At 42.9% G+C, this 27,119-nt stretch overlaps 2 protein-coding genes across 2 annotated transcripts in view; both read left to right on the top strand.

Moving 5' to 3' along the window:
• On the top strand, positions 1–26,981 carry C3H5orf47 (chromosome 3 C5orf47 homolog). Its single transcript, XM_089909678.1, has one exon. The coding sequence runs from the start codon at positions 19,215–19,217 to the stop codon at positions 19,836–19,838; it is 624 nt and encodes a 207-aa protein (XP_089765804.1). The 5' UTR covers positions 1–19,214; the 3' UTR covers positions 19,839–26,981.
• The window catches only part of CPEB4 (cytoplasmic polyadenylation element binding protein 4), a 94,106-nt gene that overhangs the window by 64,244 nt on the left and 2,743 nt on the right, over positions 1–27,119 (top strand). The gene's annotated exons all lie outside the window — the stretch shown is intronic.

Here is a 27,119-nt window from a genome sequence, read left to right on the forward strand (position 1 = left end):
TGGCCAAAGCAGAAGAAACTGAAATGAAAAGATGTCCGGTCATATAAGTACTCCTGGCAAGTGTGCCTTGCTTATGTAAACCCATAAATGTCAGTGGTGGTCGTCTTTGGCCTGCACTGTTAGTTCACACGCTGCCCTGCAGCGGTCTTTTCATTTGTAGCCTTCAGCATGTGTGTGAGGCCTAAGCGCAGGATCCGAGCGTTCAGTCATCTGCTTTAAGGCCGAATGTCCAATGAAAGTAAGGGAACACATGTTTACTTAATAGGGAAGGTCAGTATTTGAGAGGTTTAGTTTTGGGTCTTTGTCAGTGAAGAACCTTGATTTCTGGCCACTCTAACAAGAGGATCTGGGTTGTTAACAAGTCTCTCTGGAATTTTAACCACCCAGTTCCTCCCTAGATCCTGACATCACAGGATGTGGCCTCTGGGATTAAAATCAGTAGAGCATGTGAATTGAAAGTATTATCTTTGGGTTGGTCCATAAATCATGTGGACTACTGAATACTGTGATGTGTTAGTCATTTGTATTTTAGAGTACATTTCCAAGCTTTTTTTTTTTTTTTTTGCGGTACACGGGCCTCTCACTGTTGTGGCCTCTCCCGTTGCGGAGCACAGGCTCCGGACGCGCAGGCTCAGCGGCCGTGGCTCACGGGCCCAGCTGCTCCGCGGCATGTGGGATCCTCCCGGACCGGGGCACGAACCCGCGTCCCCTGCATCGGCAGGCGGACTCTCAACCACTGCGCCACCAGGGAAGCCCCATTTCCAAGCTTTTAAGGGTTTATTATAGCATAAAACATAAACACTGAATATATCCTGCTTTGTCAAATTTAATTTCTGCTCTTTCTTACCTTGGGTATTGTATTCCTAAGACTAGAAGAAGAAGGAGTTCTTGTCCTGAGACAAACGGACTCTGGAGGTCTTTTGCTTCTAAGTTGTCTAAATTATATTCCCAATATACAACTCTTCCAACGGTAGGGGTTTCTGAGAGTTTAGGCTGAACCAGCAGTGCATAGGACCCCCAGGAGTACTAGGTCACAGAAGCTTTGGCTGGCAGTAGCCAAAACTTAAGTTCAGAGTTCAGAAGGGCCCCTGAGAAAGCCCCAAGGACATAGGAGATGTGGGTGACATTTGGTTGCCACCTCTGCTGTATCCCTGGGCATGCTGGCATGGTTTCAGCACTATAGGAGAGGGGGGAAAAAAAAAAACAACATGAGTAGATTTAGTTTCTTTATTTGAGGAAATATTTATTTTAGGCAAGTGATATATCAACTATAAGTGATGTAACAATGGTATCTTGAAATAATATGTAGGTGTAGTACTTCTGGTGTCTTGAGTCATGGAATGGTGAATCTGGAAAGGTTGTGTGAGGTTATAAGGGCTGCATTTTCTTATTTTATTCACTGGTAGCTTACCTAAACCCACCCAACAAGGAAAGCTCTTTACTCCATTCTTAACGGTCCTTAACAATGAAGTTATTTCATAACTTCTTTTGGTAATGGGTTTGTATTCATACACAGTTCAGAAGGAAAATAAGTTTTTTTTTTTTTTTAAGTTTGAGAAATACTTAAAGTCAGAGAAAGAAAGTCCTTGGGAAAATAAGTTCCTGATCTTAAAAATTAAGGAACATTGAAGGTGTCAATGAAGTGAGTTAAACACATTGAAAGGGTAATTATTTTTCTGAAGTATGTAATGACAGAATAATAAACAAGAAACTCTTAATATTTGTTTCCCAGATTCTCATCTTCAGAGCATTAAGATAGTCCTTACCATGAGAAAAGGACAAAAAAAATAAAAAGTTCTGTCATTAAATTAGCATTGAAAATAAAGCATCCTGTTTCTTGGAAAATAGGCAATTGACTTACTAAGGCTTTGAGAAGTTCTACAGTGAAGAAACCTATTTGCTTTGTTTCAAGCGTTTTCCCCCTGAGCTGCTTTGACCGTAGACTCTGTTTCCAGGTAATGCAGGATCCCATGGCACATACTTTGGGTGCACTGCTGTACTTGGTAGTACGTTTGCTGGTGTCAGCCTTAGAACCCCACTTTGGACTGTATTCTGCAAGGGCTCCTGTTCCTGCCCCGCCTGAGTCATATCCTTGGCTGTTGCCATGGTCTGCATTGAACTTGGGTTCGACATACTTGCCTAGCCTCTGACCCCCGTCCCATTTCCAGTTCACCTCCTTTCTTCCCTCTTCCCTCTGATCCCACCCCAGGAGAAAAAGAGGAGTTTACTCTGCAGCAGAAACTATCACCTTGCAATGCTATTTTGATTGTGCTCCTCGCTGACTCTGATCGGCCCTTATTTCTCACGAGTGCCACAAATACCACGTCACCCAAGCAACCTGTACTCTGAATCTGTGGTGCACCGTCTACCTCTCTGATAACGCATATCATTTCCCTCCATCAGAAATTTCCTTTGCCAACCTCCCCCAGCACACACCCCACACCCCATGCTCTGAGAATAGGGACCACAGGCTTCAAATACACTTAAGAATTCAGAAAACGAATATTTCTACCCTACTATGAGCCCCTTATCTAGCAGTACCCATTCGGTCTCTTTTATTAGAGAACGTTTTGTTTTGGCTTGCCTGAGTCTTGTTGGTGTATTTTAACTTGGAATCTTTTTCCAGTCAAATTGGGTGTCATTGTTTTGTCTTATTGTGATTCACTGTGGTGACCAGAGTTGGCAAAGTACAGTTTGTTTCAAGGACGTTAAAAATGAACAGCAGCGTCAAACTCCAACGTGTGCCCAAACCCGCAGTGTTTGCTATTGCGGATAATCTGATTAAGCGTCGGTAAAAACCTGCTTGTGGGTAAGTGGGAGGCGGAGGGTGGTGAATCAGTGAATACAGTGGCAGAAGCTCAGCCTGCACTTTCTTCACCTTTTCACTGCAGTTCTATTTCAGTAAGCAGGGCTTTGACACCATCAAAATGTCACTGCGATCAAAGCAGATGTCACCATTTTTAAAGAGACTATTTTCAACGCTTCTCTGACCCTACTCCCAACACCAAAAGAGAGAAGAACCAAACATAGCCAGGAAGGATCCCCACTAAACACAAGAGGGCATTTAAAACTTGTTAGCAGGAAGGGAACTGGCAGTAACATAAGTCTGTGAAACCGTAAAAGGTTTTAGACAGAATCCAGGAAAGACCTGAGCCTTCTTATTTGAACGAATGGAGGCATAATTCACTTCTCATATTGGAGGGAAAAGACAAGTGGCCCCTTGTGCGTTGAACTGTGTGGGGTTGGGGAGGGGATGTGGAATGGCTTCATGACCGCGAGGACGATCGATGGTTTGGTTCTGGAAGAGGAAGCTAGTGACTGCTGATTGACTGTGGTGCATCAGGCACTTACGTACTTTGGCAGGTTAACCCCCATTCCCCCCCTCCCCCCGTGAGGCACTGAACAGAATACAGAACTGTGTCCTGTCCCAGAGCAGTTGGGTGACCTGGAAGCTTACACAGCTAGTATGTGGTGAAGCCTGGACTCCAATCCCCACCTGCCACATCCCTTCTTCCTCTATAAACCTCACTGCCCCTGGAATAGCAATGGACAGGATTTTTTTTTTTTTAAGTTACGTTTGTTTTCAAAACAAAAAATGTCATTCCTAAACCTAATCCAGGTGCAACCTCTCGTATTTGAAAGTAGAGAGAGAGGGTGATGAAGCAATTCACTAGAGAGAAGGTGAGTTTTGATTGGAGTCCACACATGAGGTCACTTCCTCCCCCAAGAACTGGTTCTTGGTTAAAGGATTTTGCTCAAGGTCATATAGGTGGGTAGGGGAGGCCAGGTAAGGAGGCCAAAGCTCTTCCATCTGTGAGGCCAAAGGGGGCTCCTGTTTACCTCTACAATTCTTGTCTGCCCCACTGGCCTCCCTTAAATGTGTGTTTGTGATTCAGCAGCCAGACTGGGGTATACATTTCCAGGAGTAGGGGCAAGGGAGTTGAAATGTCATTTCTATCCACTTCAAGGGACTACAGCCTCCTGAGTGCATATCCTTTCTCTTTGACTTCACCACCAGGAAAAGACACGTATCAGTTTGGGGGGCAGGAAACAAGGAAAAAGGAAGGGCCTTTTCTCTAGTACTGTGAACCCCCAGATCCCAGAAACACAAGCAGCTCTGGGAGTGAGAATAATAATCGTGAGAATGATAACATCTACTAGCATCGACGGAGTGCTTACCAGGTGCAGGCATCGTGCCCCTCTGCCTCTGCCCACAGTCCTATGAGGCAGGTACTGTTAGCATGCTCCTTTTAAACATGGTCAAGATTTAGGAAGGTTAACCAGTTTTCAAAATCAGGGTTCACACCCAGGTGCTGTTTCTCCTCACCCCTTGTAAGTTTCCAACAAGAAAGAAATTTTAGTAAAATTTTGTTCCCCGCCCTGCATTGACTAAGAAATCACCAAGACGTTATACCGAAAGGATACATACCATTTTAGAAACCCATCAAAAAATTATTTTCCTTTATTTTGTTTGACAAGGATGTCTTTAACGATAAGGTGATGGCTATTCTTTGTGGTTGTTATGTTGTCCGCTAAGTTGTCGGGTGACGAAGAAGTGGTCCAACTAATCTTCATCACGTGGGTGCCAAGGAAGGATCTCTAGTTAGCTGGATGGATGGATGGGCAGATGGTTGGATGAACGGATGGAGAATGGATGGTTACGTGGATAGGTAGGTAGGTAAGTAGGCAGAGAGACAAGACAGATAGATACAGATAAGGTATACATGTATACAACTATACATCAGATTTTCTTTGAGATTCAAGGAAAATCCCACCAAAGAGAAAGGGTTTTACTTCCTTCTGTAGAACTATAATTGAGCAACACGTTCTATATAGAAATCAAGCCTCCTCATGAATCTCATCCTTTGAGACTCTGCACCATCTCTGTAATCAGAACAAAAATAGTCCTGAAAATGCAAAGGAGCGGGGGAGAGGCTTTCTTACTGGTGTGCCCTGTTGAATTTCAGAACAGCACTTGAATATTTTGCTTCTGGGCTGAGATGTCAGAATCGTTAAAATAGATTTCTACAGAGAATTTATGTTCCTGATTTTTATATATATGTAGAAAGAAAGAAGAAGTGTTTGCCATTTTTAGAGCACCGGAGCTCTGGAATGTAGAGCTTTGATCACTGCTGCAGCCTGAACAGCTGTTCCTGAACAGATGTGACACTGTGGAGCCTGGAAGAACCAACTTAGAATCTGGAACATAGATTTGCAGCACAATGGTTCTTCTGAGGGAGATACTAAGGCCATAGCCAAACACAGTCATCAGTAACTTCCTTTTTATTTGCCACCCAAAGAATTCAAATCAAGGACCAAATGCAAAATTCTAAAATTGGAAGGGATGCAAGTGGGGACTCAGATTTAGTGCCCTAAAGAGTCCGACTTAAATCAGGATCAGCAGCCCTCCTCGAGGGGTGTCAGAAGGTGGCGGGGAGGAGGGTAGGTGAAGGGGGGCGTGGAGGGAATGGGAAGGATGGGAGGAGAAGGGCAGTGGAATGCAACTGTCAGGTGCAATTTAGTGTCCAGAAGCCACTGGCACCTCCCTCCACCCCCACACACCCCATAACCAGGACACAGCGTCCCACACTCCTGATCGCAATCTCATCTCTCTCTCTCCCAGGGCGAGGCAATTTTGTAGTGACGCTGTAGTCCCCCATAAAGGGGAGAAATTGGAATCTTTTTTGGCTTTCCTTATACTTGTTTTATATCATAATAGTTTCTTTTCTGAATTACATATGAAGAGTGGAGCTCCATAATTCTTGAAAGTTGGGTTCCAGCCATGTCTTTTTTTGATAGGAGTTAGTGCGTGTTATCACAGAGTAAGTACTCAATATGTTTACCTGTAATTAGTAGCATCATAATAACAGTTGTTGTGCTATTATTATTATCTACAGCCTTACGAATTGCCAGTCCCCTGTACTAGGTGGTGGGGGGGCAGGAGTGGGCGGCAGGGTCACTGGCAGCAGGTGGAACCCTCTGATGCTGCTTTCCCACCTCCTGCTTATTCTCACGGTTCAACCAGATCCACCCCGGCAGAGTTGCTATGGTGACGGAGAAAGCAGAGACTCCAGGCCCAGTGCCCACTGCTGCTGTGCTCAGTTCCTGCTATTTTCCTTCCCATGTTAGGAACAGGGATCCTCCCATGGGGCGACCACACTCTGCAACAGAGGGGCTGAGTCTGTGCTACCAACATGAGCATGAACTCCAAGGGGCTATGTCTTGGGACCCTGGTTGTCTGGAATCTTTCTCTTTAGGGAAAGAAACAGGAAAAGAGGAGTGGGAGCTGGAAAGTAGACCTTGGGTCTCTCAGCTGACAGCTCCATTATACTGCTTTTGAGAAAATACGATTTTCATTTCCTCGATTATTTCCCCTTTGCCCTAATGAATGGCAAACTGTAGGCAAAGTGACCCAGGCACAGAGTGGGATCGAAGAGATCACATGGGTTTTGAAGTCAGGCAAAGCTGGGCTCAAACCCCAAAGACAGGAACCACCAGGGTTAAGGACGTGGCTCTGGGGTGAGACGCCCAGGATTTCTGTCTCTTTGCCACCGCTGGCTGAGTGACGTTGGCCACAGTAGGTAACCTCTGAGTATCTGTGGTCTCATTCATCAGAAGGGACAAATAATAATACCTCCATCGGGTTGAGGTGAGGATTAAATGAGGCAGTCATAAACACACACACACACACACACACACACCCCAACTATAAACATTAGAGACTCTCATTATCGTCACCATTATTGCCCCAGATCTGGCCATTACTGGCAGCAACTACCTCGGCAAAGTCCCTTCCCCTCTGCGATATCACACCCTACCCCACCCATCTCTGTACGGAGGGGATGGTGAGGATCAAGTGATGTGAACGCCCAGGTCCCCTCGGGCTGCAGCAGCGCCTCCTGGCGGCCCCTCCCCGCTGCCACACTCACCCTGCTGCAATTCTCCCCCTGCAGCTAGAGTGGAACAGAAATCTGGCTTTGCCAGGCTTTGCTAAAACCCTCCAACAGCTTCCCTTGGCCCTGGAGATAAAATCCGCACCCTTCCCCAGGACCGGGCGCCTAGCGTGATCTAGCCCCGGCTCCCACCTCAACCTCCTCTCCTTTTTCTCTCCGTCTCCATCATGCCCAGCCACACAGAGGACGAACCTCTCCTTCCTCCAACGCAAGCCCCCTTTCCTCGGGCAGGGTGTTCGCGCTCGTTTTTTTCCTCCTGTGAGAAAGTATCCACCTGCCCTGCTCTGCCTTCTCCCGCGCTTCAACTCAACCCAGAACAGACCAGTCTCCTCAGTCACCCTTTGGGACTTGGATTAAACATCACCTCCGAGAGAACTTCCTGAATCACCCTTTCTAAAGATTCCCCCCCGCCCCGACTCACCATCATCACACTTGATTTGTTATCACAAGCGCTCCTTCTGAGTAGCATTTATTACACTAATTAGCACGCTACGTAATTTGTGTACCTGCGTTTTTGGGTAGGGGAAACAAATGCTGTCTTAATCATAGTGTGTCCTTAGAACTTGTCACGCGTCTTGCACATCATAAGTGCTTAATAAATGTTTGCTGAGTGGGTGACGCACAGGATCCTGACGTTAGTTCTCTTTCCCAGGCCGGCTCTCAAAACTGCCACTAAGAGGATGGCTGTGCTGCAATGGGGCCCCAAGCCTAAGGTATTTCCCAAGCAAAATGGAGATCAGAATGCTCGATAAAGGCAGCTCAGAGTCCTCAAATGCTAATGGGCGCCAAGTTCACCTGGGGATATTGCTCAAATGTGGGTTCTGGTTCAGCCCCCCTGGGAGCCTGAGACTCTGCGCTTCTAACAAGCTTCTCAGACCACGCTGGAGGCTGGAGAAAGAAGCAAGTCCCTGTGGAAGCCTTGGAGTAACAAGGACAGGGATAGTGTGGGTGCTGAGAGAAGAGAGTCTGGCTGGGTTATGGATGCAGCTTGTGGACTGGAGACTGGGGGACCCAGGCCCCCGGGTGGAGGTAGGGGGAGGAGCAAAGAGCTGGTCTCTCCTGAGGCTAGAACAGACCAGCCAGATACAGCGAGAGGCTGGGAGCTGCTATGTCTTAGAATTTGCCTTAGTCCCAGAGAGAGAATTCTGTCCAGGAGTTTGCTCATTCATTTATTCATTCATTTCGTCAACAAATATTTGCACATCATTCTGAGGATACTGTGGGGATGAGACACATAAAGTCTCTGTCCTCTTGGCATTTACATTCTGGGGACAAAGACGTGGATTTGAGCCCTAAGCTGTGTGTGTGTGTGTGTGTGTGTGTGTGTGTGTGTGTGTCTATGTGATTTTGGTGAGTCATTTCAGTAATCTGAGCCCTAGTGAAATGTGATGCCCACACCCAGCATTGGGAGTTGTTGGGTGGATCTCAGGAGATAATGCCTTACAAAGATAAGGTTTTATAATAATTATTCACAGAACCACTAATCTGAATTTTGAACTTGCTCTCTGTTAGCCAAAGGTGGCAATCTGCAAAGGAGAATCGTATCAAGGAGCTTTCTTACTCATTCAATCATTCATCTAAGTGTTTGCCCTGTTTTGCCCTGTTCTATACTCTGGCAATATTATGGGGGCAAAGCCATGAAAGTCCCTATCTTGTTGGCATTTATATTCAGAAGAGGAAATCAGACAATCGCCAAGTAAGCACATATATAAACAAGAAAATGTTATTACTGTTAGTGTTATGAGAAAAACGAAACTGGATAATATGGTGGAGATTGGGAAGGGGCTACTTGAACTGGGGAGATTAGAGGAGGCATCTCTGACAGGTGAGATTTAAGCTGAGATCTGAATAATATGAGAAAAACTAGCCATGCCAAAATCTGAGGGAAAAGTATTCTGGGCAAGGGAACAGCATATGCAGAGGTCCTGAGGCAAGACTGAGCTTGATATATCAAGGCTGTGACAAGACGGAGGGGTCATGAGATAAGCTCAGAGAGGTCAAGGGGCCAGATAAGGCAGGGCCTTGCTAGCCAGGGTAAAAACTTTGAATTTTATTTTAAATTAGATGGAGAGCCACTGAAGAGCAGCTGCAGCAGAGGGACGGGAAGTGATCAGTGATCACTCTGGCAGTTGCATGGAGAATAGATTGTAGGGGAGCAAGAGTGGGAGCAGAAGAACCATTTAGGAGGGGGTGGTAGTGGTCTCTGTGAGTGGTAATGGTGGATGACGGTGAATGTCAGTGGATGTCAGTGGCTGACACTGGCTTGAGGAAATGTGGGGAGTGAGGAAGATATCTGAGAATGACTTGGGTTTTGGCAAAATCCCACATGCTGCACTATTTTTGGAGGAGATACAAGTTACCATGCAGTACTAACCCCACTCCCTTGGAACACTTCGGCAAAGGCAAAACCTTTGTGAAAGCAGAAGGAAACAAGGCCCGTCCTAATCCTACCCAGATACACAGAAGCTTCAGAAAGGAGGGTGTTGATTACAAAGGGCAATCTTTACCCCAGTCCCCTCCCTGTCCTCTGAAGTCTCATTGAAATGCTTGGCTTGTATGAAAGGGCACAAGAGATCCTGCTTTAACAAGTAACAAGTGGCACTTAGTGGCATTGAACAGGCTCTAATTCTGTGTTGGTTTAGTGGTGGTGAGGCAGCAGGGGAGGGGGAAAGGCCTGAGTTTCCCTGCTACCAGGCCTAGAGGATTCTCTCTCAATTCCCCATAGGGTGGGGTCCTCCCATCCATTTGGTCCCAACAAACTCAGTGTTAGGCTAGGTCCCCTGGGACCCAAGATCCTCTCGTTCACAAAGGGCCAAAAATGGAGACAGTTGACATTAAACAGTGGCCATAGAGATCCAGTGACAAGTAGGAGAACAGAATCGAGCCATCACACCCCTTTAAGCTCAGGGCCATTCCTCTGCTTGTAACACAAAGAATCCAGTCTTAAAAGTAACTCCTGGGATTTCTTAGAGAAAAGCATAATTCTGTTACATTGTATTTTGGGGGTTAACAGCATTTATTTGTTCGATGTAAGCATTTGAAACATATCACAATTTCTTCATTTAAAAATAAAGTATATTGGGCTTCCCTGGTGGAGCAGTGGTTGAGAGTCCGCCTGCCAATGCAGGGGACACAGGTTCGTGTCCCGGTCCGGGAAGATCCCACATGCCGCGGAGCGGCTGGGCCCGTGAGCCATGGCCTCTGAGCCTGCGCATCCGGAGCCTGTGCTCCGCAACGGGAGAGGCCACAACAGTGAGAGGCCCGCGTACCGCAAAAAAAATAAAATTAAAAAAAAAAAAAAAAAAAGTAAAGTATACCTTTTCCCTTGCCTCCCTCCTCCTGCTATGGAATTGGCCCGGGCTTCTTTCTTTCTCGAAGTCCTGGGGCTAGCTTTTGGAAAGTCAAGGTGGGCTTGGCAGCAAGAACCATTTCAGCCCCCAAACCCATTCCACTCTCAGGAACACGGTGGAAGCTGCCAGAAGCATGTGGCAGAGCCAGTGGAGAAGGGAGGAACAACATTTCAGGCGCAGATGAGGTGGGAAGGCCCTTTCCTGACAGTCATCTGCGGCTATCTCCTCAGGGGACCGTATGTCCCCATGCCTGCTGCTGGCCAAATGGAATTCAAGGCTAGGAATATGCATCTTTTGCTTTTCTGCTCCTGCAGCAGTTTGATGAGGGGTGGGGGGAGGAGCAAATCATCTCTCCTGCTGGCTGAAAAGACATCTCGCACAGTTGCTCCCGGTCTTTCTATGCAGGGCACCCCCCAGGCAGGCGCTGAACTTCTCCACCAGCCTGGCGGAGCAGCCGGGGGCCACGCACTCCACAGCGCCTAGGGATTAGAAATGCACTTTCTCCAAGCACCATTTTCAAAAAGCTGTACCGAAAAGAGTCGAGGTTTGAATTCAGACTACTCATTCCTTGGTAAATATAAAAACTGAGTTCTTTCTTTCTGGAAATGGGGGGAAATAAAGGGAGAGATGATTTTATCTGGGAGGTGCGACTGCCACCTGGTGGATGAAGCTAACTGAGCAACTAAAAGGGCTGCTTACTTTAGTGAGTCAACCAGCCATTCAGTCATTTCTTCCCTCTTCTCAATTGTTTTCACGCGGAGAAGCTCCGTGGAGGGGAGGAGAGGGCTGGCCACCGCACAGTGGGATGGATGCTGTGATAGGGACAGTCTTGAGTAGGGGTTAAGGGCGTGAGTGCTGGAGCCACACCGCCCAGGTTTGATTCCTGCTCTAAGACTTTTCTGTTGTGACTTTGGCTGAGCTGCTAAACCTCTTCTGTGCCTCTACTTCCTCATCTGTGAAGTGGGGCTAACACTTCCTATCTCACAGAGTGATTGTGGGACATAAACTACACGCTCCATACAAATGGTTAGCACAAATCTGGTGCACAGAGAGCATTCAGTTAAAGTTAGTTGGTGGTATGGTGTGGAGAAAAACATGGGGCTGTGGGCACCTTTGGACCTACTATGTGCTGGGCATGCTGTGGTGCCTTGGGGATATGATGGTGAGCAGAAACATTGCCCTGATCTCATCAAGTTCATTGTCTGGAGGGATTCAGGCCCAAGCAAGCAAATAACCACAAGAAGAGCAAAATAGACATGGTCCTTACTCCCAGGGTCTAGCTGGGGAGTTAGACCTGTAAACGGGTGATTATAATTTGTAATAACTTTATTCCAGGATGGTCCTCAGTGCCCTAGGAGCACATAAGGAGCAACTAACACCTGGGGAGGGGGATGCTTTGTGAAGAAGGAGGCTGTAAGCTGAGTTCCAAAGGGTGAGAAGGAGTAGCCAACTGAGGCAAGGAGAAGAGGGTTCGAGCAGAGTTGAAATGCTGCTTGCAGTGGCTCATAGTGAAATCAGACTCAGTGCCTTTGAGGAACTGACAGAGGTTGGGTAGGGCTGGAGGCCAAGGGAGAGCTGGGATGAGGGTGAAGATGCAGGCAGGGGCCAGCTCCGCAAGGGCCCTACGAGGCCCATGAAGGGGACTGCATTTTGTCTTCAGAGCAACGGGGAGCCATGGTGAGGTTAAATCGGGAGAGCAAGGTCAAAAGTGGAGAATGACCTTGTCATGTCAGTGGAATGGCAGAGGTGGGACACCCTGGTACAAAGGGTTGATTACGTAGGAGGAAATGTTGGCTAGGTAAATGGTGGAATGAAAAAGCACACTCTCTCCCCCTGTTATCAGAAGACTAAAGTCAAAGGAAGCTGGTGGAGCTGATATGGGGAAGCTGGTGCCACCCCTTGGAAACACACTTAAGGACAGGGGTGGCTTCTTTTGAAATGGCACCAGCAAGGTGAGGTGGAGAACAGGAGAGAATTAGAGATCTGGCCTCTAATGCTAGCAGGGGAAATAAACAGCTCTTCCTCCCTAGAGTTTTGACCTGTATGTAGCCACAGAAAATGAATGTTTATCTTCGCTAAGTGACTTAATAAAGAGAAGCAGCTGCGCTGACAGAGAGACCCAACTGGGATTGGGACACTCCCATCCACCCTGGTTCTTAGCACTCGAGTCCGACCACCATCCTCCCCATCAGGTAGGACAGAGCGGAGAAGGCCACCGCCTGCCTGGCGGACACCAAAGGCATTGCTTGGGATTCCAAGACACGAGAAGGGACCAAGGGATAAGCTCCTCCTGGGCAGGGTGAAGTTTTCTGAGGGAGAAAGTGAGTTCTGGGAGATATGCAGGAGGCTGCATGCAGGGACGGGTGGGGTGGAAGAGAGCAAGACCCAGGAAAGGAGGAAGCTTGCTCTTTGCAAAGGTCTTGTGTGGAAGAGATGGTTCTTGTGGGATTTTTGCCGTTCATTCCTTCTACTCTTGCCCTTTAGTAATTTGTCTGCCCATTCATTTAGTTACAGGCAGACCTCATTCTATTGCACTTCATTTCATTGTGCTTCACAGATACTGCTTTTTTTACAGATTGAAGGTTTGTGGCAACCTTGCTTGGACAACTCCATCCCCTCCCTTTTTTTGCAAAAGCATTTGCTCATTTCCTATCTCTGTGTCACATTTTGGTAATTCTCACCATATTTCAAACTTTTTCATGATTATTATATCTATTATAGTGATCAGTGATCTTTGATGTTACTACTACAACTTGCTGAGGGCTTCAGATGATTCGCAATTTTGACCAATAAAGTATTTTTAAAGTATGTACATTTTTTAGACACAAGGCTATTGCACACTTAATGGGCTACAGTATAGTGTAAACATAACTTTTATATGAGCTGGGAAATCAAAAAATTCGTGTGACTTGCTTTATTGCGGTATTCGCTTTATTGCGGTGGTCTGGAACTGAACCCACAATATCTCTGGGGTCTGCCTGTACTTCCTTATTAATACAACAAATGAAAGTGGAAGGCCTGTGTGTTTCAGGCACTGTGTTAGGCACCTGGGTACGTGCTGTGGGAACAAAAGGGCCAAGGTCCTCACTTCCATGTAGCAATTGTGGGGTTGTGGGGAGAGGGTGGCACTCAATAAACAAGTAAACGACTAAATGAGAAAGACAGTTTCAGGCCATGGTGGAGACCACGTATGAGGGAGGGACTGGGGACAGGGGCTGCTCTGGACAGAGGGTCCCAGGGTGGGTGCTCTCAGGAGGGGCCTATAGTCTGAGAACGGAACGGTGAGAAGGTTCTGGCTATGTGAACCCCTTTCACACACCAGTCTCTCTTGTCATCCTGCTGGTCACCCCGTCAGTATCCATCCATGCTGATCTCGGGTGGAGTGCTGCGAAGGCCCAAGACTTTAAGCTGGGAGACCTGAAGAGCTAAGCACTAAAGAGTAAGACCAAACAAGATATACACTCGCCTATGTAAAGACTGAAGCCAAGCTATAAACAACTCAATTTCTGATAGGATTAAGATGAGCTCCCCCTACCTTAAGTGCCTGCCAGAATCAAAAGTAAATTGTAAAAGATAACATCATCCCAACCCTCCAATAAACTTTAATTATACAATATCTGGCATTTGGTTAAAAAAGTTCCCCATCACACCAGGATTAAAAAAAAATCAGATAACCAAAACACAAGAGAGAAAAAAGTTGTTACAGTTATCATAATGGTATTGAAAATAACTCTGATCAACATTTCTAGAAAATATTCTGAAGAAATTCTGAAGAAGAAAATTCAGCAGAATGGAAATGAAATTCTAGAAATGAAAACTATAATAATTGAAATTTAGAACTCAATAAGGGAGTTTAATGGAAGATTAGATGGTACTGAAGAGAGGATTAGTGAACTGCTATATTGATCAGTAGAAAATAACTAGACAGAAGCTTCAAGAGAAACAAGGACAGAAACTACAGACAAGAGCAAAAGAGATAAATGGAACTGAGTACAAAGATTTAAAATGTGTAGTGGAGTCTCAGAAAAGAAGGGAAAGATTAGAGTAGAATTCACCAAAACTGATAAATGATAACAAATCACATATTCAAGAAGCACTATGAAGTCTAAGCAAGATAGATGCAAAGAAAATCATGCTCAGTTGTATCATGGTAAAATGTCTGAAAAGCAAAGACAAAAAGAAAATCTGAAAAACAGGCAGAGGGAAAAAGAATGTATTACTTTCAAGTGGGGCAGTAATATGACTGACAGCTGACTTCTCAATAGAAATAGTAGAAGCCATAAGACAGAATGTATCAAAGTGCTGAAAAAAAAATAGCTGGCAACCTTGAATTTTATACCCAGCAATGATTGCTTAAAAATACAGTTATTAAAAAAAATACAGTTATAAAAAAAGACATATCAAGTAAACAAAAACTAAGTGACTTCATCTCCAGTGGAACTATACTAGTGTAATGTGTAAAGGTTGTTCTTTAGGTAGAGGGAAAATAACCCCATTTGGAAGAATGGATATGTAAGAATGAATAAAGAACAATGAAAAGTGTAAATATATCAGAAAATCAAAATGAGTATTGACTATATAAAACAATAATAATTTTAATGTCTCATGGTGTTTAAAATATATTCTAGAATTTTAAAAAATCTATATGCTGCTTACAATACACATTATAAACGTAAGAATGAAAAAAGGTTGAAAGTAAAAGAATGAAAGAGATAACACCATGATACACTAACCACAAGAATATATGACAAGAAGCAACGTTAGAGACAAAGAAACACTTCCTAAAGATAAAAGAGTCAAACTACCAAAATGATTCTAAATGTGTAGGCACCTAACAACAGTTAAACACATATAAAGTAAATATTGATATAACCAAAATGAAAAACAAATTCAGAGCCGTAGAGGGACATTTTTAGCATACCCCTCTCAGTAACTGATAGAACAATCTGATCTATTGATAGGGCAAATAGATCAAAGAAAGATCAACAAGTATACTTGGAATAGGAAACCCAGATAAGACACTTCACAAATATGATCTAATTTTGTATATATATAACACTAGACACAACAACTACAGAATACACATACTTTACAAATGCATACAGACATTTCCCAAAAGTGGACCACATGCTGGCTCCTAAAACAAGTCTCAGAAAATTTCAAAGGACTGAAATCACTCAGAGTATGGTCACTAACCACTACGGAATAAAAATAAAAATAAACAACAAAAAGTAGAGAGTTCCTAAATGCTTGAAAGTGAAACAATATATTTATCATAACCCATAGGTCTTATAAAAATTATAATAAAATATTTTGAACTGACTAGTAATGAAAATATGACATACAAAACTTGTGGGATGCAGCTAAAGCTATGTTCAGAGGAAAATGTATAGCGTTACATGCTTGCATTAGAAAAGAAGAAAGGCTTAACATCAATGATTTAAGTATCCATCACAGGATAGTATAAAAATAATTAGAAAACAATAGAAGGAATCAACAAAGTCAAAGTTGATTCCTTGAAAAGATTAATAAAATTGATAACTTACTGTTGAGATCAAATTTTAAAAAAGAGAGCATAAAGTAACAGTATCAGGAATGAAAAAGGGATATCACAATGCTCCTAGGGACATTAAGAAGATAATGAAAACATATTTGAATATGTTTTTTGCCATCAAGTTTTAAAGGATAGGAGGAATGAACAAATTCATAGAACACAATTTATTGAAACCAACCCAAAAAGAAATAGAAAATCTGAATAATCTTATGATTACCAGAAACCTTACTCACAAAGAAAACTTCATGACTAGATGTCTTCAATGATGAATTCTACGAAATACGTAAGGAAGAAGCCATTCTCTCTCATGAACATAGAAGTAAAAAATCTAAACAAAACACGAACAAATCAAATTTAGAGGTATGTCAAACATATTAATTGATGATATGTTACAAACAAGTTGGACGTATTCCAAAATGCAGCTTTGTTTTAACATTAGAAATCAATCAATGTAATACATCACATTTTCAGAATAAAGAAGTAAAATAATTGTCTCAATAGATTTTAGCAAAAGCATCAGATAAAATTTAACACCAATTTATTACCAAAAACTCTTGGCAAATTAAAAATAGAAGGGAATTTCCTTAATCTGTTAAATGATATGACAAAAAACAAACTTACAGCAAATGTTATACTTAATAGTGAAACATTGAAACTCTCCTTTAAGATCAGAAACAAGACAAGGATGTTATCATCATTTGTATTCAATATTATATTGGAAGTTTTAGCCTGAATCAACTGGATATACATACGGACAAATAATTAATCTTGTCCCTCTACATCATACTATTCATAAAAAATCAATTCCAGGTGGATTGAGTATTTAAATGTGCAGATAAAACAGTAAAGCTCCTAGAAGATAACAGAGGAGAATATCTTGGAATAGTCAAAGGTTTATTTAACCAAACACAAGAAGTATAATACTAAAGAAAAACATTGATATATTGGACTATGTTACAGTTAAACTTTTTTTTTTTTTTTTTTGTGATACGCGGGCCTCTCACTGTTGTGGCCTCTCCTGTTGTGGAGCACAGGCTCCGTGGCCATGGCCATGGCTCACGGGCCCAGCCGCTCCGCGGCATGTGGGATCTTCGCAGACCGGGGCACGAACCCATGTCCCCTGCATCGGCAGGCGGACTCTCAACCACTGCGCCACCAGGGAAGCCCCTAAACTTTTTTATTTATTGAGTTTATAAAGAGAATAAGAAGGTGAAGCACAGATGAGAAGAAAATTTGCAATATATACAACTAACAAATAGCAAATATATAGAATATGTAAGGAACTCCTCTTAATGAATGCGAACATTATGAGAACCCCATATAGAAATAGACAAGAGGGACTTCCCTGGTGGTGCAGTGGTTAAGAATCTACCTGCCAATTCAGGGGACACGGGTTTGAGCCCTGGTCTGGGAAGATCCCACATGCTGCGGAACAACTAAGCCCAAGTGCCACAACTACTGAGCCTGCACTCTAGAGCCTGAGAGCCACAACTACTGAGCCTGCATGCCACAACTACTGAAGCCTGTGCGCCTAGAGTCCGTGCTCTGCAACAAAAGAAGCCACTGCAATGAGAAGCCCGTGCACCGCAACTAGAGAAAAGCCTGCACACAGCAACAAAGACCCAGTGCAGCCAAAAAAATAAAGAGAAATAGGCAAGAGATTAAAATGCAAAAGATAATATCCAAATGGCCAATGAGCTCAGCTTCACACATCATCAGGAAAATGCAAATTATAAGAAAGTAATACCACATTGTGATGGTTAATTTTATGTGTCAACTTGCCCAGGCCACAGTACCCAGATATTTGGTCAAACATGCTAGGTGTGTCTGTGAAGGTATTCTTTAGATAAGATTAACATTTAAACAAGTAGATTTGGAGTAAAACAGATTACTCTCCATAATATGGATGGACCTCATTATGGTGTCGGTTGAAGGCCTTAATAGAAAAAACAGAAAAAGAATGATGTCTCTTGAAGAAGGGTGGATTCTGTTAGCAGAAGACCTTCAGACTTGAACTGCAGCATCGACTCTTTCCTGTGTCTCCAGCCTGCTGACCTATCCTGAAGATTATGGACTTGTCTACACACACACATCCTATTGGTTCTTTTTCTGGAGAGTCCTAATGTGAGCATCCATTAGAATGGCTGAAATGAAAAAGATTGACAACACCAAAGGGTGGTGAACCTGTGGAGCAACTGGAATTCTCATACTTTGCTGGTGGGAGTGAAAACTGGTACAACCACTTCAGGTTCCTGTCTGTCAGTAGCTGCTAAAGCTAAACATATGAATACCCTAAGCAATTCCACACTAAGGAACATATCCTATAACATATATTCAACTATATATATATATATATATATATAGTTGTTCCAGAAGCACTATTGATTGATGATTACCCTAAATTGGAAACAACCAAATTTCCCTCTACAGTGGAATGAATGAATAAATGGTAGTATATTCAAATGATGTATAAACTTATGCAATAAATTGTGTCTCATAGACATACAGAGTAAAAGAAGTCAAACACAATGGGCAAAACTAATTGATGCTGTTTGAAATCAGGAAAGAAGGCAAAGGGATTGGGACTGGGCAAGGACGTGATGTGCTTCTGCAGTGCGCCATTTCTTAACCTCAGCGGATACTACGTGGGTGTGTTCACTGCGTGAAAATCTATCCAAATGTATACTGATGATTCGTGCACTTTTCTGCACATATTTATAATCCAATTTCTTGAAGTTTAAGAGAGTATGTCTCTGTCACTGTCTATTACTTTGGGGAAGTCACTCTACATTTTGGAGCCCCAGATCCTCTGCTGTAAAATGCTGTATGGATTTAGAGATGGTCCATGTAAAGCTACTTGACCTGGTCTCTTCCCTCTCCCCCCACCCTGTTCTTGGTTCAGTTCATTTTCTCAGAGAGATCTGCCCGTCATAGTCTGCTCCCCACCCCTAAGTGATCTGGTCTCCAAACTCTAACTCCACCTTTCAGATGAGTGGTCCATCATCCACTCCCCAACCAAACACCTTCTTGCTCCCCACTCCATGCAGAGTGGTCCAAACTCCCCTCTTCCCGCTGCCCACAGGGTGACCGGTCTCTGTAGCCTCTCTCACTCCCCTACTTGTTCCCTCATCCCTCATCTCTCCCCAACCCACCTGCCGCCCCCCAAGCCCCCAGGGTCCTGCTCCACAGCTCGCCCCTCACCCCTACACAGTGCACAGTGGTCCAGCCCCTCAGCTCTACCCGTCCCCCCTTCACACACACACACAGTGGTCTGGCCCCCAGGTCGCCCCCTCCTCCGCCTGTCGTCCGCCGCCAGTCGCGCTGGGCTGGCCGCTGAGGGCACTGCGCGGCGGTTGCATGAAAAAGGCAGCGATGACGGCGGCGGGTCGCGAGCAGGAGCGGGACCAGACGCGCTTCGTCTACGTGACTCGCTTCGGCTCGCACCAATGCGGCGCCGTCCTTCAGCTGGGCGGCCGCCGGGCTCAGGGTCTGTGTAGGCCCGGGCTCGGGGCCGGCCGCAGCCGGGAGGAGCCGCGGGCGGCTGTGCCGGGGGCCGCGGGCGGCGGGGAGCTGTGCCCCGGCTCCCCGCCCAGGGTCCCCGCGGCCTCCTCTCCGGCGCGGGCATCGAGCTCGCGGAGCCGGCCTCGGCAGGAGGCACATGCAGGTGGCGCGAAGGGCCGGGCGGGCGGGGACTCGGGAGGGGGCACCCGGCCTGTGGAGGGTGCCGGCTGGTCAGCCCGCCTTTCCGTCCTCCTCGGCAGCCTTCCTGCCTGGGGTCCGAGTCTCAGGGCGGTCGGCTTCTCAGCTCGCGGCCTCCCTGTCAGCTTCCGGTCAGCGTCCCTCCCGGTGGGCCGCTCGGGGCTCGTAGTGTCGCTCAGAGGCCTCGGCGCTGGCCGCGGGCAGTGGTCGGCCCTCCTGTCTGTCCGGGGGCTGAGAGACAATCCCGACCTGCGCTTCGGTGTTGCCCCGAGAGGGCGCTGAAGTGCAAGTGAAGGTCATTTGAGTTCCGAATCCGAGAGGGGAGGCTCTTGAACGGAGCCACTGAAGTCCTTCAGAATGATGGGGACCTTGGCGTGTGTGTCCATATTCCTTTCAGGACTCACTGAATTTATAACTTAGCCTGAGGAGAACCGACATCTTTAATGATGTCACTTCCTCTTTGAAAAGAGAGGAGAGGATGTCTTTCCATTTTCACTCTACTTTTGTGTCTTTCAGGAATGTTTTTAAAATTTTTCCTTCTATCGGTTTTTCATGTATCTTGTTAAATTTATTCCTAGGTATTTGATCTTCTCTGCTGTTGTAAATGGGGTTTCCTCTTCCGTAATGTCCTCCAGATGTTCATTGTTTGTGTATATAAAGCCTCTTGATTCAAACAAACAAACAAACAAACCCAACAACTTTCAGGAGATTTGACAAAGTTATACACCTGATAGTACACCACCACAATCAGGATCTAGAACATTTCCATCACCTGGAAAAGTCCTACCTCTTTTTGAGAGCCCATCCCTCTACCTGTGCTTAAAAAAAAAAAAAAAAAGAAAAAATAGTTTATTGAGACGTAATTTACAATCCGCTCAGTTTACCCATTTAAAACGGGCAATTCAATATTTTTTTACAGTGTTGTGCAACCGTCATCAAAATCAATTTAGAACACTTTTATTACCCCCTCAAACAAACCCTGTACCCATTAGCAACTAGTCACTCACCGTGCCCCTTCACTGCCCCCAACCCCAGCCCTAAACAAGCACTAAACTACTTTCTGTCTCCATAGATTTGCCTATTCTGGACAATAGGCAAATTTGGAAAATTCCAAATTTGCAAATTTCTGTATTTGCCTATTCTGCCTATTTCATATAAATGGAATCACAGAATATTGGCGCTTTTGTGACTGGCTTCTTTCACTTAGCCTACTGATTTTTGTACGTTAATTTTTGATCCTAGTACTTCACTGAAATCATTTATTATTTGAGTTAGTTTTGTCATTAATGCTCATGATTTTCCAGGTATACTATCATATTATTTGTAAATAGAGATAATTTTATTTCTTTTTAACCCATTTTTATGCCTGCAATTGATTTTTTTTTTTTTTTTTTTTTGTCTAATTGCACTGGCTAATACCATGAATAGAATGTTGAATAATAGTGGAGATAGTGAGCATTCTTGCCTTGTTCCTGATCTTAGGGGAAATCCCTCTAGTATTTTCCCATTAAATAAGGTATTGGCTTTAAGACTAAGGGGGTGTATGTTTAAAACATTAAAATGTATTCTTCAATTTTAATTTTATTCAATGTTTTTACTAAGAATGGGAGTTGAATTTTGTCAGAGGCTTTCCTAAATCTATGGAGATAATATTTTTTCCTTAGATTTATTAACATGGTGTATGATACAAATGGATTTCCTAAGATTGAACCGACTTTGCGTTCCTGAAATAAATCCCACTTGGTTATGATGTACTTTTTTCTTAATATAGTGTTAGACTCTCTTTGCTAATAATTTGTTTAGGATTTTTGCATTGGAATTTGAGACCAGGGTAGTTTTTCTTTCTTTGTACTTCTTCATCTGGTTTAGGTATCAGATTATACTTAGTTCATAAAAGGAATTAGGAACTTTTCCTTCCTTTTCAGTGCTCTGGAATAATTTATAGAACATTGAGACTATCTGGTGTTTGAAGATTTGGTAGAATTCTTCTGTGAAACCATCTAGGTCTAGTGCTTTTTGTGGGATAATTCCTTAATAACTTTTTCTGTATCTTCTATGGAAATTGGTCTGTTTACACTTTCCAACTCTAATGGGTCAATTTTGGTAATCTGTATTTTCCTAGGAAATTATCCATTTCATCTAGGTTTCCAAATTTATTTGCATAGAGGTCTGCAAAATAGTGTCTTATGATTTTTAAAAATTCCTTGTGTTTCAATGGTTATTTCCCCCTTTTCATTTTTTTTTTGATGTATGTGCTTTCTTCCTTGTCCTTGATCAAGTTCACCAGTGTTTTGTTAATTTTTTTAAAAACACAGGATTTTGATCTGTTATTAGGTATTTTGTTTTTTTAGTCTCTTCCTCAATAATAAAGGTAAATAATAAAGATAAAACTTCATTATTTCCTTATGTATACTTTCTTTTGTGTTACTTTGTTCTTGTGTGCTTTTATTTTGAGCAAGAAATTTAATTAATTTTTTTCTTCCTTTTTATTGATAAAAGTGTTTAGTGCAATGAGTTTTCTTCTAACCACTACTTTAAATCCCACTGATTCTAATGTATAGTGGTTTTATTGTCACCATTTAAAAATATATCTTTTTGTAATTTCAGTTTGTACTATCACTTTCACTCTAGAGTTGCTTAATAGATTTAATTTTTCAAAAATTTCCAGGACTTTTTCTTTTTTCTTTTTCCTAGTAAACTCTAGTTTTATTGCATGTGATCAGAGTGTTGTTTGTAATGTCTCCACTTTATGGATGTTACTGATGTTTTCTTTGTGACCTAATTTATGAGCTTTCCTTTTGGTTCTTTCTCTCCTCCATAAGCCAAGAGATTGGAAGACTGTCCCTTTAAGTTGTTTTTATCCCTTTAAATCATGCTTGCCCCTTTAACCAAATCAGTCTCATTAAAGTGTACGTTTTTGGCGTCTGGCCCTTTAAATCGTACATTGAAATTCTTTCCTGTAGTCTGTGCTGTGATCTGCCTGGTTATCTTCTAGTATTTTCAGAGTTAGGGTGGATTTCAATTTGCTGTTGGTTGCTCCAGCTCTCCCGCAGCCACCTTTTCTAGGGCCCCTCCTTTCTCTTCCTTGCTGGCCACAAAACCCTGCTTAGGGTGAGGTTTGAGCAAATGGGATCATAGTGCCACGATGTAATGACTTTTCTCATTTTGCTTACATTTATTTTTCATTTCCAGCATTCTCTGTCTTCAAGTAATACTGAGGGTGTGGTTTTGTGTAGAATTTTTGTAATGTAGAGTTGTTTGGGGAGAAATTTTGGGAAGTTGATTACTATACCCTGCCTCTCCCCCCAACCCCATCACATCGTCTAGAGCTACCCAGAAGTTCTGCCTTGAAAGGTTTTGAACAAGAGAAGTAATAGGGTCAGATTTACTTAGTGCATGCTGTATAGGGGAGATTGCATTGGAGGCAGGCAAGACTGAAGCTCAAGTTGAAAAATATATAAATATATTTTTTGGTATCCTTTCAGAACTTACTTAATTTTACTTTGATAATTTAACTTACTTAAATTTACTTTGATAAGTTGGAAGTATAAAACTGTACTCTGTGTAACTTGATTGACTCCTGAGAATAAGCTTTTCAGAGATCCTTCATCAGGGGCACTATTTTAGACTTCATGCTCCTCTAAAGGTCCCATTGCTAAAAGGCACTCAGATTTTTTGTCTTTTTTGGCTCCTGCGCTGGTGATTAAAAAATTTTAGGGGTAGTATAAGACACTTTAGCACTAGGTTTCCCCCTCCTTTGAATAATAAAAACAGATAAAAGATTTACTCTAGGAATTGGAGAGAGTATGGTGGTGTTGGTGAGCTCTTCACCTTTAAAGGGGGGAGAGCAGGAAGTGAGGAAAGAATAAAATGGGTCTGGTATTGCATTAGCACCAACAGATCAAAGAGGCAATAGTCCAGCACTAAGATAGTGGATTGGAAGTGAAGAACATTGAAAAACAGGTGAAGAAGCTCATCGGGGAAGGCAAAGGATGCATGAATTAGTGCTGGAGATCCCCACATAAGTCAGGTAGAAATAACAGGATGGCAAAGAGCTGAGATTGTGAAACCAGCTTTCTGCTCTTGTAGCTGGTTTATGCTGATCTAGAATGGCTTTCCTCTAGTTGGCTTCTCTTCTGGGAAACAAACAATAATGCAGTTTGTTTTGAAGTTTGGTCCTGAAATTTTGGAATTTTTTGCCATTCCTTTGTGGCAGGGGTGACATGATCAGAGCTGGAGGGAGGATAACGGGGAGGGAGTGGGATTGGGAGAGATTGGAAGCCAGAAACCAGTTTTGAGGCAGTAATAAAGTAGAAAGATAGAAGGCCTGAACTAAGACAGTGGCAATGGAGGCAGAATGGACAGGACTGATGACTGGCTGGAAGAGGGAGAAGGATGGGTTGAGGCCAAGTCTGAAGTTTATGTGCTGGGCAGCTGGGTGGATGATGGAGCCATTAACTTTGGTGACCACTCTGCTGTGCTTGTGAAACCAACAATAGAGTCAAGGGAAGGAGGTCCTGAGGTAGACTTATATTTCAGTCAAGCCAGAAAGTGCTTAATGATTTTACTCATTAAGTAAAATGAGTAAAATCACTAAGTGCTTAATGATCTTACTCATTCTTGGATGTATTTAGTATTAACGTTAAGTGGACATTCATTGCATACTTTTGTCTGGCTCTCTGTTGGAAACAAAGGTGAATTATTTACCCATTCAGTAACATTTATTTAACATCTACCATACTGTAGGCACTAAGTCAGGTGCAAGTGACACAGATAGATCAGACAAATATTTTATTCTCAAGGGACTTATAAATGAATAATGTGAATAATGGAAATATAAGCTAGTAGGCATCAGTGCTGTAAGAGAGACAACTTAGAAGGGCTTTGGTAGTTCAGGAAAAGGGAGACACAGAAGGAAGAAATCAAGGTAATGAATGGAGAAATTGCTAGTGGGACAGTGGATATTATCAAGAGCATTGGCTTTGAAGTCAGAAAGTCATAATCTTGGCTTTCTCATTTACTAGCAGTGTAATATTGGCTAAGTTAATTAACTATTCTGATGTTCAGTTTCCCTTTCTGTAAAATGGGGATAATAGTTCCTACTTTAATGAGTTACTGTGAAGATTAAATGAAGTAATGCATGCAGAATGCCTAGCACAGTGTTTGGTATAGAGTAGGTGCCCAGTATATGTTGGCACACTCAGTAGGAATGGCTTAAGGGAAGAGAAGGTGATCAGCCCAGTGTCTAGCACATAGTGCATACACTAAATATTTATTGAATGAATGAAAAATTAGTTTTGGACCACATTGTGGAATGCCTTGGGGACTCTAATTTTATAATCACTGCAGATTTTTGAATGGTGGAGTCGAGTTATCAGAGATACAGACACTTCTGGAAGATAAGCTTTTAAGCCGTTTGAGATGTCTTATAGTTTAGAAATCCAGGGGCAGCCAAGTCAGGTAACTCTTCTAATGTTTCAAACAAGACTAATAAGGCAAGCTGGTTCCCTGTTCTCACAGAACTTGAGATACATACCCATAATTTATATATAGTAGAGGATGTTGAATGCTGTTGTGGAGGTACAAATAAATGCTTTGGAGGTGGTGAATAATTTGGGGATGAAGAAATCAAGGAAGGCTTCATGGTGGTGGAAGTAGCTCCATGAAATTTACACATATTCCTGAGATAGGAGGGGATTACAGGTAGGAAAAACATGTTAGTGAAGCATTGAGTATGGATCAGGGATGGATAATGATTTGGGAAGAAGGAGAAGTGTATTTTGACTGGGTCAGAGTGTGTGGAAAGAGGAGGAGAGGCAGATTTGAAGCATAAGCTGGGACAAAAATCTATGGTATACACTGGAGCCATAGCCTCAGTAAAGTACACGAAATAAGTGGAAGAAATAATTTTGCCTTTTTTCTTTTTCCCATCCGCTATACTCCTTGACATATTTTATATTCCCAACTAATACAGATAGACGTGATGGCTCCTATCTTGACCTCAAGGAGTATATGTCTAGGTTATGTAAGACTAACAAACAGAAAACATTTGCAAGTGATGCTGGTATAGTATTCCAAAGGCTGTAGGTACTTAGAGGGAAGGATACATATGGGTATATGAAGAGCTGAGTTTCCCAAACTTAAGTTATTTTCCTGTGTTTTATCTGCACTATCATTTACTTAATGTATTTATTTAAATAGGTGCATGTTTTTCCTCCCAACTAATTTTCTTTTTAGAACACTTTACATCATTACCTCAGTGGAAAACATGTATCATTTTCCATAAATAGAAATTAATTTAAAACAATCTAATAAAGGTAAAACAATATTAAATTCTAGCCAAATAGGTTGCCTGCTGGAGGTTGCTGCAGTCATAAAGAGAGATTAGCAAGTCTTAGAAAAGTCTTAATGACATACTAGTTACAAACTCAGACTTTCTCCTAGTTGTAATCAGAAGATTGAAAAAGAATTTGAAAGGGAATGAGTTTCTCACCGTGTGAGTTAATATTCTTTAGTGCTATGTCTGCGCCCCACTCAGAATCAGTGGCATGTTTCTCACAAATTGGGACATGCCATTTTATTATTTTTTTAAATTTATTTTTTTAACATCTTTATTGGAGTATAATTCCTTTACAATGGTGTGTTAGTTTCTGCTTTATAACAAAGTGAATCAGTTATACATATACACGTATCCCCATATCTCTTCCCTCTTGTATCTCCCTCCCTCACACGCTCCCTATCCCACCCCTGTAGGTGGTCACAAAGCACCGAGCTGATCTCCCTGTGCTATGCGGCTGCTTCCCACTAGCTATCTATTTTATGTTTGGTAGTGTATATACGTCCATGCCACTCTCTCACTTTGTCCCACTTTACCCTTCCTCCTCCCTGTATCCTCAGGTCCATTCTCTAGTAGGTCTGCGTCTTTATTCCTATCTTGCCCCTAGGTTCTTCATGACCTGTTTTTGTTTTTTAGATTCCATATATATGTGTTAGCATATGGTATTTGTTTTTCTCTTTCTGACTTACTTCACTCTGTATGACAGACTCTAGGTCCATCCACCTCACTACAAATAACTCAATTTCGTTTCTTTTTATGGCTGAGTAATATTCCATTGTATATATGTGCCACATCTTCTTTATCCATTCATCTGTTGATGGACACTTAGGCTGCTTCCATGTCCTGGCTATTGTAAATAATGCTGCAATGAACATTTTGGTACATGACTCTTTTTGAATTATGGTTTTCTCAGGGTATATGCCCAGTAGTGGGATTGCTGGGTCATATGGTAGTTCTATTTTTAGTTTTTTAAAGAACCTCCATACTGTTCTCCAGAGTGGCTGTATCAATTTACATTCCCACCAACAGTGCAAGAGGGTTCCCTTTTCTCCACACCCTCTCCAGCCTTTATTGTTTGTAGGTTTTTTGATGATGGCCATTCTGACCGGTGTGAGATGATATGTCATTGTAGTTTTGATTTGCATTTCTCTGATGATTAATGATGTTGAGCATTCTTTCATGTGTTTGTTGGTAATCTGTATATCTTCTTTGGAGAAATGTCTATT

The sequence above is a fragment of the Delphinapterus leucas genome, chromosome 3 (assembly GCF_059928025.1).
Source record: "Delphinapterus leucas isolate spDelLeu-1000000601 "Yukka" chromosome 3, BTC_Dleu_Yukka2, whole genome shotgun sequence".
Taxonomy (NCBI): Eukaryota; Metazoa; Chordata; class Mammalia; order Artiodactyla; family Monodontidae; genus Delphinapterus; species Delphinapterus leucas.